We start from the raw sequence: 15,966 nt of genomic DNA on the forward strand, positions 1-15,966 counted from the left end.
CGGATCCGGGGTCAGCCTGGTGAAGGGGCCAAGAGGTGGGGATCAATCAACATGACACGTCACACAACATGGATATAACCTTCGGAATTTTTAAATGACGATATGCCCTTATTATGATGCATGATGATTACGTACGAGTATGTATGTTATGTTATGTGATGATTATGATACATGTATTAATAAGACATGCATGGATATATATGTATTATTTATTATGTATCTTGCATGTATTATATGGTGCATCACTTTTATTCATGTTGTTATTATGAGATATAGCGTGCTGAGCCTCTAGGCTCACTAGACTTAAATGGTGCAGGTGAGCAGGTAGACACTGATGTAAAGCATTTTGCCCCGACTGAAGGTGAGGACGTATTAGATCCCGACAGTTGGCTAGCCCGTGACCATCACTCTAGTCATGTTTTCAGTGAATTGAATATTATTATGTTTTCCTCACATGTTTTATGATTTAATTATGGGTTTATGGATTTTAGGTGAGAATTTTTATTGAGAGGTTGATGATGATTTTATTGCATGGGTTATATTTATTTTATTTGCATGAAAATTCTTTTTATGGTTTTTTTTAGTTGGAATATTTTTATGGAAAATTGTTTATGTTTATAATTATTTTAGAAAGTAATTATTTAATATATATATTTACGCGTTTCAAATATATATATATATATATATATTATATTAAGTATTAGTTATTTATTTATTCATTTATGGATGCATAGTTTTTAAATATATTTTATATTAAATATTTATTTATTTATTTGTAAAAAAAAAAATTTAGTAGTGGTAGGATCCAGTTGTTTTATTTGGTATCAGAGCGCGGTCCTTAGAGGGTACTAGCCTACTGCGTGGAGCTCAGAAGTCGCACTACCAGTCTGTAAGTTTTAATGTTTTAATTATGTTTATTTATGGGACTTAGGATTTTTGATATATTGGTTTAAAGTATGAAAAATTTTAAGTATACTTAGTTATGCATTGCGATCACGTGAGAGATTTATGAAAAATGCAGTATGGATCCCCGAAGGAATCCTCAGGAAACCAACCTCAATAATGGCGATGAGACGAACCAGAATCCACCTCCGCCACCTCCACTTACTCCATTCGAGCAGGCCAGTGTGAACATGTGGGCCGGGATTACGAGACTGCTCGAGAACCAGGCTGCTCAGCCGAGGAAGTCTCATGAGGAGGATGTAGCGGAGAGATTCAAGAAGCAGGAGCCCAAGGAGTTCAGGGGAACTACCGATCCACTTATTGCTGAGGAGTGGGTCCGATCTTTAGAGACAATCTTTGCCTATATAGGAGTCACTGATGCTGACAGGGTTCGATGTGCTATCTACATGCTTAAGGAGGATGCAACTCTTTGGTGGGAAGGAGCTGTAATCGGAGTGAACTTGACGACCCTGACTTGGGCGAATTTCAGGACTATGTTCTTCGAGAAGTACTACACTGCGGAGGAATGAGGCAAATTGATCAGGGAGTTTATGAGTCTCAGTCAGGGAGACAAGTCTGTTGCGGAATATGTGAAGCAGTTCGAGAGAGGATGTCATTTCGCGCCCCTGATTGCGAATGACGAGCAGGAGAGGCTGAGGCACTTTACCGATGGGCTTAGACCGGATATCAAGCACGACGTTTTCATGGCTGATGTGGCAAATTATAGTGCAGCAGTGAAAAGAGCTTTGAGGTCCGAGCAAGGGACGAAGGAGATGCAAGCAGCTTATCAGCAGAAGAGGCAGTTTCAGCAGCCTTTACATGGACAGTCTTTGCAGCCGGCGAAGAAGCAGTTTACTGGGCCGGTTAAGGGCCCAAATCCTCCCAGACCACAGCAAAGGCAGCAGGGCCCACAGAGGCCGCAGCAAAAAGGGGCTGCCGCCCCAAATCCTGGAGGTATTCCCTTATGCAAGACTTGTCAGAAGCCTCATTCGGGGCAGTGCATGGCTGGTTCAGGTGTCTGTTACAAGTGTAAGCTATCGGGGCACGTTGAGATGAACTGCCCTAATGCGAGGAACATCCCGGGGCGTGTATATGTCATGCAGGCAGAGGAGGCTGACCCAGACACATATTTGATCATGGGTAATCCTAACTTTTGTATTTAAGATTCGATAGTTCGCATGATTATTTGGATAGCGTGGAAATTTCGTATTTATGTGATATTTTGAGTGAATTGCTCTTGCATGTGTAGTATAAAGGAAATGACTAGGAATTTGGGTAATAGTATAATTAAGGGAATTGTTATGAATTATGGGTTCAATTAAATTATTCTTAATTTGTATGTGCGTTGGGACATTTTCTGAGTGGAGGGAAGATCCTCGTTAGAGGTAATGCTACGTATGCGTTGCTAGACTCAGGAGCTACGCATTCGTTTATCTCTCAAGAATTTTTTAGGCGGGTAGGCATCATACCTGAGGATGCTGTTACAGGCTATGATGTTACCTTGCCATCTGGCGAGATTCTTACTACCTCTACTGTACTTAATGGTGTTGAGTTGGAGCTTCAGGGGAATCTGATTAGAGCCGATCTAGTGGTTTTATCGATGTCAGGATTTGATCTCATTCTTGGCATGGATTGGTTATCAGTTAATGGATCTTCGATAGATTTTCGGAGGCGATCAGTTTCAGTGGATCCGCCAGGTGGAGATTCTTTCATATTCCTTGCAGCTCAAAGCAGTGGTGCTTCGCATGTCATATTTTATGTGCGTGCAAAGAATTTATTGCGCAAGGGTTGCCAGGGCTTCCTTGCAAGTTTAGTAGTTGCAGCGGATGGAGCCGTCTTCTATATCTATTGCAGATGTTGAGATCGTTCGTGAGTTTCCGGATGTCTTTCCGGACGATGTAGTAGGAGTCCCACCAGTCAGAGAGGTGAAGTTCAACATTGAGCTGATGTTGGGTATTGTGCCTATCTCTAAGGCGCCGTATCGTCTTGCTCCCACTGAGATGAAAGAGTTGCGGGATCAGATACAAGAGCTTTTGGAGAAGGGCTTTATCCGCCCTAGTGTGTCACCTTGGGGTGCGCCGGTCTTATTTGTGAAGAAGAAGGACGGCAGCATGAGGTTATGTATTGACTATCGAGAGCTGAATAGAGTCACCGTGAAGAATAAGTATCCACTGCCGAGGATAGAGGATTTATTTGATCAGTTGCAGGGAGCTTCAGTGTTTTCTAAGATCGATTTGCGATCTGGTTATCATTAGCTTCGAGTCAGAGAAGAGGATGTGTCCAAGACTGCTTTTCGGACACGTTATGGGCATTACGAGTTTATGGTGATGCCATTTGGCCTGACTAATGCTCCAGCGGTTTTCATGGATCTCATGAACCGTGTCTTTAGGCCATATCTTGATCAGTTCGTCATTGTCTTCATTGACGATATTATGATATATTCGAGGAGCTTGGAGGAGCATAGACATCATTTGCAGACAGCTTTGCAGACTTTGAGAGAGCAGAAATTGTTTGCGAAATTCAGCAAGTGCGAGTTTTGGCTCGAACAGGTGGCATTCTTGGGCCACATTGTTTCTAAGGAGGGCATAGCAGTGGATCCATCAAAAGTCAAGGCTGTCCAGAATTGGGGAATTCCGAAGAATGCCTCTGAGATACGCAGCTTCTTGGGTTTAGCCGGTTATTATCGGAAGTTCATCAAGGGTTTTTCTTCTATAGCAGTACCTTTGACATCATTGACCAAGAAGAATTCCAAGTATGTTTGGAGCCAAGAGTGTCAGAGGAGCTTTGATCAGCTTAAGGAGGCACTTACTTCTGCACCAGTGTTGGCAATGCCAATGGATCATGAGGAGTTTGTGGTGTATACAGATGCGTCTAAGATGGGCTTAGGCGCTGTTCTTATGCAGAATGGTAAGGTGATTGCTTATGCATCGAGACAGTTGAAGACTCATGAGAAGAACTATCCGACGCATGACTTAGAGCTTGCAGCTGTTGTGTGACGCCTAGAATCCAATCTACTAAATCGCATGAATTAATTTAATAAATATTGGGATTATTAGTTTTAAGTTTAATTGATTTAAATTATTTATGTGAATTATGTGTTAATAAATATTTTTAATATTTATTCAAATGATTTTATTTTACTAACTATTTAATTAATATTTTTAATTGTTTACGTTTATCTGTCCAAATGATTTTATTGCGCAATTTAAATTGCTTTAAATATTTTAAAGCTTTAAGCTTGCATATTTAAATAATTTTAATTGTTTAGTTTATTCATTTAAATGATTTTAACTGTTTATCTTATTTATTTAAAATACTTTTGATTGCCCAACTTATTTATTTTAAATAACTTAAGTTTAGCGGTTAGTTATTTTAAATTATTTTAATTGTCTAGCGTATTTATTTTAAATGCTTTTAACTATCCAAGTCGTTTTAAATGTTTTTATACCGCTTTTGTATTTATTTAAATTAATTTTAAACGTTCGTCTGGTTGTTTAAATTATTTTAATCGCTCTGCTATTATTTAAAATACTCCATTTATTGCCGTGACATCAAAATATTTAAAGTATTGATTTTAATTCCTAAGATAGTGCCTAAAATTCTTTTTAATAATTATGATTTTAATTGCTTAATTTTCCTTTAAAGTTTAAGTGCTCAAATATTTTAAGTTCTTTATTATTGAAATTTTTGAGACAGTGACTCCCGGTTTCGGCGCTTGGCGATGGTGGATTTAGGCGGTAAAATTCCAAGAATTTCTATCTTTAAAAGTTTAATAGGGAGGTAAGAGAAAAATTTAGGAGGGAATTCAAAGGTTAACAATTTCCGGGTATCAGAAATCATTTTCCTTAGTATTGCAATATTGGGTTTATCCTTTGATTTTTTTTCAAAAATTAGAATTTTCATAAACCCGGATTAGTAAAAACCCAATTTAATACTTTTGATTAGGGGTTTTTAAACTTAGGAATTTTATTAGTGTAAGTAGTAGGAAAAGTTGTACGACAAAGTTGTACTATAAGTTGTACTTTCAAAGCGCACACACACACATCTACTTTTAATTACTTACACCTATGCATACACACATATGTACACACTACACACTCAATATTTTAAACCTAAAACAAAACATAACACAAACCCTAGCCCCTTTTTCTCCGAGTAGCCGCCCACCCCTCCCATTTCCTCTCCAAAACCCTTCGGCTCCTCCTCCCTCAATCCCTAGCTGCCGCTGCCGCCCTCCACCGCCGCTGTCATCGCCGGAAGAACTCCAAGGGAGGTGTATCTTGCCCTTAGTTTGAAGTCCAGCCCTTCTCCTCCTTCATTTTCGTTTTTTGGTTGGGTAAAAATCAAGAAGGCAAGTATAAACAATTCTCTGGGCATTCTAGCAAGCTATTTATGTTCCTTTGTTTAAATTCGAAATGCCTTGTATTTTGGAGTTGTAGGGTTCGAATTTTGCATTATTTTCAGTAGGGTTCCTTGTGATTTTCGAAATTTGAAGTTGCTTTAGACTTTATAGAGTTACATGATGATTTATGATGGAAGGCATGTAGGGTCTTGGTTACAATTGTTATTTTTCGAAAATTCAGAGGTACATGCTATTTTAATTTTGAATTTTGCATCATGTGAGGGCTGTTTTGAGGTGTATAATTGTAATTTATTGTTTGACAATTGGTCTTGATCGATTACTCATGAATTGGAGGCTTTTTGATGCATAATCATGATATTTTTGAATTGTGGTGTTGAAGTGTGGTGAAGGGCTGCCTATGTGTTTGTTTTAAGTCCCAAAAGAGGTCATTAGGTTGGTTTTGAGTAGGTTGGTGGTTTGGAAGCAAGGTAAGGTAAGAGAATAAGTCTTGGGGGTGTTCTCTCAAGGTAGAGGTGTGTAGGGTGAAATTTGTCTTGGGCAGAGAAGTCTGAGGCAGGGGAGGTTTTGGCCGAGGTCTGGGCAGGGTTATGGCTAGTCCTTGGTAAATTTCAGGATGTTGTGGTCGCGTCGATATAAAATGAGCTCGTTTCGGATAAGATTTCAATAAGATATGGATTTTTGAAGTTTAGGTGTCGGTGCAGAATTTTGTGAGAAAAAGTGGGCTGTCCGGATTGGATTTGTGTTCAGGTTGCATAGGCTGTCAAATGAGGATACAATCTGGTTCTAAGGGTTGTTTGTAGTGTATGGAGAGTGTCGGTTCGAGCGGGGTCGAATTCGGTTAAGGTAAGATTGAGTTATGGGCTTTTCGGTTTGATTGCTCGGGTTATGCCTTGTTTGTAAGAATTGGACTTAAAGTTTGGGTAGAGCACTTAAGGGCAGCCACTCACTCACCTAATATTCTCATTTTGAGTTGGGTTTTCATTCCCTAAAGTTTCATATTCGTGTGCGTGAGTTCTCGTCTTCGAGTTGAGTAAAGTTAAAGCAAGTTGAAGTATTTCTTTTGCATCTCAAGAAAGGTTAAAGTTCCAAGTCAAGAAAGAAAAGTATTGAATGAAAGTGAATTGATTTGTGACTTAGACGTGTAGGGAGGGGTCGGGAGAAATCTTGGTTTTCCTACCACCCAGACGTGTAAGGAGGGGCCGGGAGAAATCTTGGTTTCCTTACCAATCAGACGTGTAAGGAGGGGCCGGGAGAAATCTTGGTTTCCTTAACAAATCAGACGTGTAAGGAGTGGCTGGGAGAAATCTCGGTTTCCTTACCACAGAGGGGCAATGAGGGGTTGAGAGAAATCTTGACTTTCTTGCCGGCATAGTGCACTGCAGCCATGATCGATCAAAATATTAAAGAAAGTGTCACAATCAATGAACTAAGTTATCAGAAAAGAAAGTAAAGTTTAAGGAAAGTTTATGAAAGTATCGTGTTTCAGTTTCAAGTTCAGTTTCATATTAAGTTAGGAAAGATCAAAAGTCTCATAGCGTGAGTTGACATGAGTTTATTATTTACAGGTTGTCTCATTCTCTTGAATCATGCATATTTTCAGTTTAAGTTGCAAGGTATATTATGTACAGTACTTTGAGTATTACTGCAGGTATTTTCAAACCCTTGTTATTAAACTTTTTATACTTTCTGAGTCATTAGACTCACTATGCTTGTTTGATTGTCAGGTGAGGAGGAGTATCTAGGGATCGAGGGGCAGGATCCTCGGGGTTGAGGTCGCCGGTGGTGCAAGGCCCTATGACCGTTGCTACTTTTATGTTTCCGCATAAGTCTCTGTTTTGAAATAAAGAATGTTATTTTGAGTACTTTCAGCATTAGCCAGGATGTGTTTTTCCCTGTGCTTGAATTTTTATGATTATCGAAGTTTATGATTATCGCAAATTTGGATTTTTATCGGACGTTTATTTCTTTATGTTAGAATTGCTTTGTGGGTCAGGGTGGTTTTGTTTACTCTCAAACAAGTCATGACAAATTTTTTATAAATCCGTAATTTCTTTATTATTTAATTAATTTAGAGGTTAGGGTCGTTTCATGTTGTGTTTGCGCTCAAGATATGGAGACATTACTTGTACGATGAGAAGTGCCAGATTTTCACTGATCACAAGAGTCTCAAGTACTTCTTCACCCAGAAGGAGTTGAATATGAGACAACGCTGATGGTTGGAATTAGTTAAGGATTACGACTGTGACATTAGCTACCACCCGAGTAAAGCTAATGTAGTGGTCGATGCTTTGAGTCGGAAGACTTCAGTGTTGTCTTGTGTTTCAATTCAGCAACCTCTACAGGCCGAGATTCAGAGGTTTGACTTAGAGATCTACCCCAGTGGACGTGCACCGAGATTATCCGCTCTTGTAGTACAACCGACTCTACAGGATCGGATTCGAGAGGGACAGACCACTGATGAGCAGTTGCAGCGCATGAGGCGCAAGGATGAATTGAAGGGTAGTCTTCTTTATTCAGTGGATGATGACATTGTTCGATACAGAGGACGTATGTGGGTGCCGAGTATTGATCAATTGAGAAAAGATATCATGTCAGAGGCACATGCATCTCCGTATTCCATCCATCCAGGGGGTACGAAGATGTACCGAGATTTGAGGACCTTGTATTGGTGGCCGGGTATGAAGAGAGATATTGGTCGGTTTGTTTCCGAATGCTTGAATTGTCAGCAATTCAAGGCAGAGCATCAGCGACCAGCGGGGTTGTTACGACCACTTCCCATTCCGGAGTGGAAATGGGAGAACATCTCTATGGATTTTGTAGTTGGGCTACCGAGGAGTACTAGAGGATCGACATCGATTTGGGTGATTGTCGATCGACTCACCAAATCTTCACATTTTCTGCCGGTGAGGACTACTTTTACTATGACTCAGTTTGCAAAACTTTACATTAAAGAGATAGTCAGACTTCACGGTATTCCAGTGTCCATCGTGTCGGACCGAGATCCAAGGTTCACTTCTGCATTTTGGAAGAGTCTGCATACAGCTTTGGGGACTAAGTTATTGTTCAGTACTGCTTTTCATCCTCAGACAGATAGTCAGTCGGAGAGAGTAATTCAGACACTTAAGGATTTGTTGAGGGCATGTGTGATTGATTTCCAGGGCTCGTGGGAGTCGAGATTGCCTTTAGTGGAGTTTACTTATAACAACAGTTTTCAGGCGTCTATAGGTATGGCTCCATACAAAGCTCTTTACGGGAGGCGGTGTAGATCTCCTGTGCATTGGGAAGAGGTTGGAGAGAGGGTCTTGCTAGGACCCGAGATTGTGCAGCAGACAGCGGATATTGTAGCTCAGATCCGAGAGCGGATAAGGACCGCACAGAGTCATCAGAAGAATTATGCTGATCGACGACGAAGAGACTTCGAGTTTGCCGTGGGAGATCATGTATTCTTGAAGGTCTCGCCTATGAAAGGCGTGATGCGTTTTGGTAGGAGAGGCAAGCTCAACCCGAGTTATATCGGTCCGTTCGAGATTTTGGAGAGGATTGACACGTTGGCTTATCATTTGGCACTACCACCGAGCCTTGCGAAAGTTCACAACATGTTCCATGTATCTATGCTTCGGAGGTATGTTTCTAATCCGTCGCATGTTTTGGATTTTGAGCCTCTACAATTGTCACCAGAGCTAGCATTCGAGGAGAGACCCATTCGGATCTTGGCTCGTGAGGAAAGGAGGCTTAGGACGTGGTCTATTCCGATGGTCAAGGTCCAGTGGCTGAATCATTCCGAGGAGGAAGCTACTTGAGAGACTAAAGCCGACATGAGGACTCGTTATCCGGAGTTATTTGGTACGTAATCTAATTTCGAGGACAAAATTCAAATTAAGGGGGGGAGAGTTGTAGCGCCCAGAATTTTCTTAGGTGATTTCTCATGCATAACTAGGAATAATAATTAAATTAAAATTTAGAAAATGGGTTAAATGACTTTATGTGGATTACTTGAATTTATTTGCATGATTTAAATATTATTTATAGCATTTAACCCGCATTTATGTTATTTATGAGATTTTTAGAAATAAAGTTTTTCGATCACGTAGTCGGGACCGTGGACGGACGAGATATATGGATTTTATTGTAAATATTTTTGAGATAATTTTAAGAGCCTTAAAATATTATTTTAAGGTATTATTTTCATAAAATAATAGTTTATATATATATAGATATATATGAAATCAATTTTCACAAAAATAAGCTATTTAAAAGACTTTTAAGGAGTTTTAAAAATTATATAAATATATATTACGAAAATTTATGAAAATATATTTAACTTTTAAGAGTTATATATTTTTCTGTATTAAATATGATATGTTATCTTCCCAAAATTCTAACTCAATATATTTTTAAAAAACAAATAATATTCTAGCCTATTATCTTCAATCTTTCTTCACGTATAATACCTAGCCGCCATCTCCTTCTCCTTCATCACGTTATTCAGCAAAAAACACACTTTCACACACAAGTTTTTGAAGATTTAATCCAAGGATTTGAAACCGTTCGTCCCGTTGATCGTCCTACGCGTCGTGATCTTGTTTTTCGTCGAAAAATAAATTAAGGCACGTTTGAATTCTCTCCTTGGCCACCATCTAAGTCCTATATTCTGATATGAGCATGAATTATATGATTTAGCATGTTATATTCATTTTTAAGTGGAGCTATGCGTGTATGTGTATGCAGTTTTTCTTTTAAAGCCATGAACATTGACGTTTCTGTTTTTTTTATTCTTCTCATGTGATCGGCCATGGCTGCTGATACTGGTTAGGGGTTGTACCAGGGTCCCTATAGTCTAGAGTTCATGTTGGTTCGGTCGCTAGAGGCTAAGAGGATGAAGGCCGAAACCTTCTACTTTTGTTTGCTTCACAAGTCGGCAGTTTTCGGGATTTCCGAAAGTGGTTCGCTAGGCCTGTGTAGAGATCGGTTTTAGTCGAGGCTTGGCTCGTTGGAACCGCCCAGACGTGGGCTACGTCTGGGAAGTGGAGCTCCGGCCGGTGGGTGGCCTGAGCTATCTGGTAGCAGGCCATAAAGGGCTGCTGCTGCATGGCCGAGACAAGCATAAAATTTGTGCAGGTCATGCTTGGTTTCGGGAAATTGGGTTTCTTTCTTTTTTTTTTTTAAATTTCGGGTTATGGGTTTTTAGGTGGGTCGGGATTGGGTCATGGGTTCGGGTCGGGTCTAAAATAATTTCGGGTCAAGTCAGTTGGGTCCGGGTCCGGGTTGTGTTAGTCGGGTTCGGGTGATGGGCCTATTTTGGGTTAATTAATTATTTGGCTTCATGGATTTAATAAATTGGGCTTAAATAATTATTTAAGTTAGTCCAATAATTTTTATGGACCTAGAGCCCTAGAATTTATTGGGCCAGTTTTTAGGATATTGGGCCATTCTATGTGATAAATGGGCTTGGGCTTGGTTATTGGACCAAATATGTCTTATTGGGCTTAAATAAATTATTTGGGCTTAAATTTAAGTTAATGGGCTTAAGTTGAGTTATTGGGTTAGTTTAGAAGTTTATGGGCCTAAGTCTTAGAAGTCAGCAGCCTGAACCAATCCATGAAAATTATGCATGGTCCGTAAATATATATTTAATTATTGCATGAATATTTTAAGTATGAAAAAGTATTGTTTTTACAATTATTATTAAATAATTAAATATATATTTACGGGCAATATTTTATGAAAATAAGATCATGAAAAATTTTATGTATGTGCATGATGCTATATGTATATGTGTGATGCTGGGCAATGAAAAATATTTTAAGGGAGTTGAAGTGGGTGTGTGACAACCTACGGGATTGGAGATGGGATGCCTAGGCCCGGAGACCTTTCCATATGACACGGGACTGTGGGTCGGGATGCTGGGGCCCGATTGCCTTTCCATACGATTATGATTATTTTGCCTACGGATCCGGGGTCAGCCTGGTGAAGGGGCCAAGAGGTGGGGATCCTACCGCCACGTACGCTGATTTTAGATTGATCAATCAACATGACACGTCACACAACATGGATATAACCTTCAGAATTTTTAAATGACGATATGCCCTTATTATGATGCATGATGATTACGTACGAGTATGTATGTTATGTTATGTGATGATTATGATACATGTATTAATAAGACATGCATGGATATATATGTATTATTTATTATGTATCTTGCATGTATTAAATGATGCATCACTTTTATTCATGTTGTTATTATGAGATAGAGCGTGCTGAGCCTCTAGGCTCACTAGACTTAAATGGTGTAGGTGAACAGGTAGACACTGATGTAGAGCATTTTGCCCCAACTGGCGGTGAGGACGTATGAGATCCCGACAATTGGCTAGCCCGTGACCATCGCTCTAGTCATGTTTTCAGTGAATTGAATATTATTATGTTTTTCGCACATGTTTTATGATTTAATTATGGGTTTATGGATTTTAGGTGAGAATTTTTATTGAGAGGTTGATGATGATTTTATTGCATGGGTTATACTTATTTTATTTGCATGCAAATTCTTTTTATGGTTTTTTTTAGTTGAAATATTTTTATAGAAAATTGTTTATGTTTATAATTATTTTAGAAAGTAATTATTTAATATATATATTTACGCGTTTTAAATATATATATATATATATATATATTATATTAAGTATTAGTTATTTATTTATTCATTTATGGATGCATAGTTTTTAAATATATTTTATATTAAATATTTATTTATTTATTTGTAAAAAAAAAAAATTAGTAGTAGTAGGATCCAGTTGTTTCAGATTATTTTCTGCTGAACACACATACACAACCAGTAGAGCCAGCTGATGCAAGTTCAATCTTCCAGTTGACCTTTATTGACCTTTTTCCGCACAACCGTATATTTGTTGGTTGACTCTCGAAGATCAAAGAGAAAAGAGATTCAACGACTTACACTACTGAACCCACTAGTAGTAGTCAGCTACTGCCTCATGCAACAAGTTCTAGAACAGTAGCAGCTGATCACTACTCGTTCTACCCCAACACAGTTGCTTTTCGATCCTGACATAGAACATATATTACTCTTTCAAAGCAGCCGTACGCAAAATGAAGAATAGATACATAGTATAAGTTGTGTGAAGTACACATCAATCAATTACTCATGAATGCGAAAAATTAAATAAGAACATATGATGATTAACAAAACATAGACATCGAGATTGAAGATAATAAAAAAATATAGATGCTCCAATAACATACAACCAACAAGAGATTACAAAAAAATTTAAGAGTTGTAAAAATTTTTAAAATAAAAATAAGGATTTGAATTATATAATTGCATTTGTTGACAATATTAGTTATATTTATCATACTACCGTTCTGTTTTAAAATATTCAAGATCATAATTATCATCTTTGATTCAAATGGATAACTATTTGACTACAACTAAAACATTCTCATGTGCGAAATACGTGTTATATACTAGTGAATAATAAAAGAGAGTACGTAAGAAATGATTATCTTACTATATTATTGTAGTATAAATAATCTAATTAACTAACTTTTAGTAAAACTTAATTTGAAATTATTATTATATCTTAATTTAATTTTCAATCAAATCAAAATTATTAAGCAAATTAGTCATTTTATATAGTTTTCTCTTTTTTAGCCATTAGATGTTTTATTATTTACCAAAACGAGACTCGATTTGAGCCTTTTGATAATTTTTTATTTACGAAAATGTCACCTATTTTGTAAAATTTATATATTTATTGCGTTTTGTGATTATTTATTTAAGAAAACTATATATATATATATATATATATTTATATATATATATATATATATATATTTTGTATTTGTTAAATTTTACAATTAATTTTTTTTTTCTTTAAAAAAAAAAAAACAGCACTGTGCCAGCACGCGTGCAATTCAAACAGCGTTGCACAATGAATGAAACTTGGTGTATCATGATCATATAGATGGAGTACATGAATTTGCTTCCAATACTAACACAGATCATGAATTTAGACTTCATAAACCGGCATAATCGAAAGGGTGATATGGAGAGAAAAATTCAGGAAAAAACCATTTCTTCCTCTTAGGATTGGTTCCTATATCCATAGATATTTCGTCGTTACAATGTATCGGCAGCAGCACACCAGCACACTCCCTTCTGTAGTTGCGGCCACCGTAACGTCGCCCGTTTTTTTCCCATTTCTTCACATTCTCCTCCATTTTTTGAATAGACGGCAACCTGAATTTGCCGTCAAGAAAATGCGCAATCCATTTGCTTCGCATCTCGAACGAAAATATAGTGGCCGGGCTCTCTATGTATCCCACTATTGCTAACTGTGGAATTCTTGGATGAATGCATTGCCTGTGTATTTATACATGCAGTAGTCAAGATTTGATAAGAGAAAAAAGGACATGACGACAAAATTCGTCACTTGTTTTGGTCTTAATTTTGTCATTATTAATTCTGTCTTTAATTTTTCTAATTAATTAATTAATATATATGTTGGCCTTTTTTCAGTCTTAATTTTTGATAGTGAAACTGGACATATATTAATTGCAGGCATGATATTGATTAATGTAGGTGATATGTTCGATGCTACGTAAATGACTAAAAGTGAAAATTTTCCTAAGCGAGTAATGTATATATATATATATATATATATATATATTAATTACCTGTAGAAGGGAGCTTGGGTTCCCCTAATGCATTTCCTGAAATCAATGGAGCTGAAAATATTTGAGAGCTTCTCATCTCCTTTGTATCCTGTTCCCAGAATAACGATATCCGTCTCCAGAGGATCGGACTCGTTTTGATCTAGGATGAACCCCTTTTCACAGAAGCATAAAGTAGGTGATTTCTTTAAAACAAGACTTCCTTCATTTACCCTGTCGTAGAAGCTTTCAGGCAAGATGGTGAACATACAGGAATATATCTGTGAGAGGAAGGTGTGATCTGGGACCATGTCGTATTTCTTCAGTGGATATGTCCACTTGAGGTACCATTCAACCACTATGGAGAATATCTGACGCTGATCGATCGAATTAAACCAATATAATTAATTAATTATGCATGATCTTAGACTAATTATATTTTTGTGTCAGATATATTTATATATAAATGTATGTATGAGTAGTAGTACTGTTGGCAATGACATTAATTAGATCTCCTCATAATTAATATCGTAAGTTATTTAGTATTGATAGTCTATGTTACACCGGGAGTGTTTCTCCCCCTATTTCAATACCATTAGATCACCTATATTTTTATGGAAATTAACATATGTGTTGATGATCCAATGGTTGATATTTGATCACACCATGAGAGGAGAAGTACTCTAGGTGTAGCATAGAATAATCCGATCGATTAGTACCACTCGAATATAATATATATACATACATATATAATTAAATTAATTTACCAGAGGTGAAAGGACAAGTGCTAGAAAGCAGATGACGACTCCTTCATCAGGCTTATGGATCATAAGCTCAGAAAATCGGGTCAGAAATCTGAAGATGAATCTAACCAACATCTCAGTACCTGGCCAGTACACCCTCCTGAAAACTAATGTGCACGGATGGGTCGCTCCTGAAAAAATTAAGTATATATATATATTTGAGTGGTGCGCGCGCGGATAAATTAAAATTGAAGAGAAGTATATATATATATAATATAATCCAATTAATGCAGTATGTACTACCATTCGTTTTAGCAATTTGTGTTGCAATATCCAATGATGATTTCCTGGAACCAACAACAGTAACTCTCTTGCCTTCCACCAATTTTGCTGCTTGTATTTTGTCCATTGCTGCATAATCCATTGAATGCAAAACTGGTCCATTAAAATTACCCGCCGCACCTTCGCTTATTGGAATGTCCGGGATGTTCGGAAGACCACTAAACAGTCCAACGCAAAGTATCACAAAATCCACTTGATACACCTTAAATAATTCATTAATCATCATCAGAAACATGCACGTATATATTAATAATATTCAAAAATCAAGAAATTTATAAAAGATACGTACCTTATATGGATCCATAGGATGCATGACATCCTCCACCGTGACATTCCATTTTCCTTTAGGCGAAAATGCCTCGCCGGTTCCACCCCACATACTCCAACAACACATCTTCTCATCAGCAAATGATAAATAGTCAATGCTGATAACTTTAGAGTTGAATTTTATTTGTGGGAAAATATTAAAATGAAGGGCATAAGATTGAAGGTAATGCAACACTTGGGTGTAATCGGGGAACATTTCGGATACGGAGTTGGGCCATGGGAAATCGGAAAACTGAAAGTGATCTTTGGGACATTGTAGTTTAGTTGATTCCACTGTTCTGGACCATACTCCTCCGATACAGTCTCCTGCTTCCAACACTATGGGATTGAAGCCTTTTTCCAGGGTGTGTTTACAGGCAAGCAGCCCACTTATTCCAGCACCAATAATGGCTATCTGTTGCTCTTTCATTTCTCTTGGGAATGTTATTGAAGAATCCATTATAATTTTCTACTGCAAAAAAAACACAACATGCACTTGGATCCATTTCAGTACTGTATATATATACATATGATATTTATTAGTTAATTATATATAGTGTATTATGTAGCTAGCTAGGTATAATTGGAATTTTATACATAGCT

At 37.5% G+C, this 15,966-nt stretch overlaps 2 protein-coding genes and 1 long non-coding RNA gene across 3 annotated transcripts; 2 read left to right on the top strand and 1 right to left on the bottom strand.

Moving 5' to 3' along the window:
- Nucleotides 1–1,493: 1,493 nt before the first annotated feature.
- LOC140861970 (uncharacterized) lies at nt 1,494–4,004 on the top strand. Its single transcript, XM_073264969.1, has 5 exons — nt 1,494–2,082; nt 2,403–2,678; nt 2,797–3,023; nt 3,492–3,854; nt 3,999–4,004. Exons 1-5 carry the CDS (start codon nt 1,494–1,496, stop codon nt 4,002–4,004), a joined length of 1,461 nt encoding a protein of 486 aa, XP_073121070.1.
- Nucleotides 4,005–5,066: 1,062 nt separating this feature from the next.
- LOC140866617 (uncharacterized) lies at nt 5,067–7,253 on the top strand. The gene is made up of 3 exons (XR_012144940.1): nt 5,067–5,293; nt 6,871–6,953; nt 7,030–7,253. It is a non-coding gene; the product is annotated as an uncharacterized lncRNA (long non-coding RNA).
- A 6,003-nt stretch (nt 7,254–13,256) lies between these two features.
- LOC140866602 (probable flavin-containing monooxygenase 1) lies at nt 13,257–15,966 on the bottom strand. Its single transcript, XM_073271629.1, has 5 exons — nt 15,347–15,966; nt 15,019–15,259; nt 14,740–14,906; nt 13,997–14,349; nt 13,257–13,682 (listed from the first exon to the last, which is right to left on the bottom strand). The coding sequence occupies exons 1-5, from the start codon at nt 15,821–15,823 to the stop codon at nt 13,337–13,339; spliced, it is 1,584 nt and encodes a 527-aa protein (XP_073127730.1). The 5' UTR covers nt 15,824–15,966; the 3' UTR covers nt 13,257–13,336.

This window comes from Henckelia pumila, chromosome 4, assembly GCF_033568475.1.
Source record: "Henckelia pumila isolate YLH828 chromosome 4, ASM3356847v2, whole genome shotgun sequence".
NCBI classification, from domain to species: Eukaryota; Viridiplantae; Streptophyta; class Magnoliopsida; order Lamiales; family Gesneriaceae; genus Henckelia; species Henckelia pumila.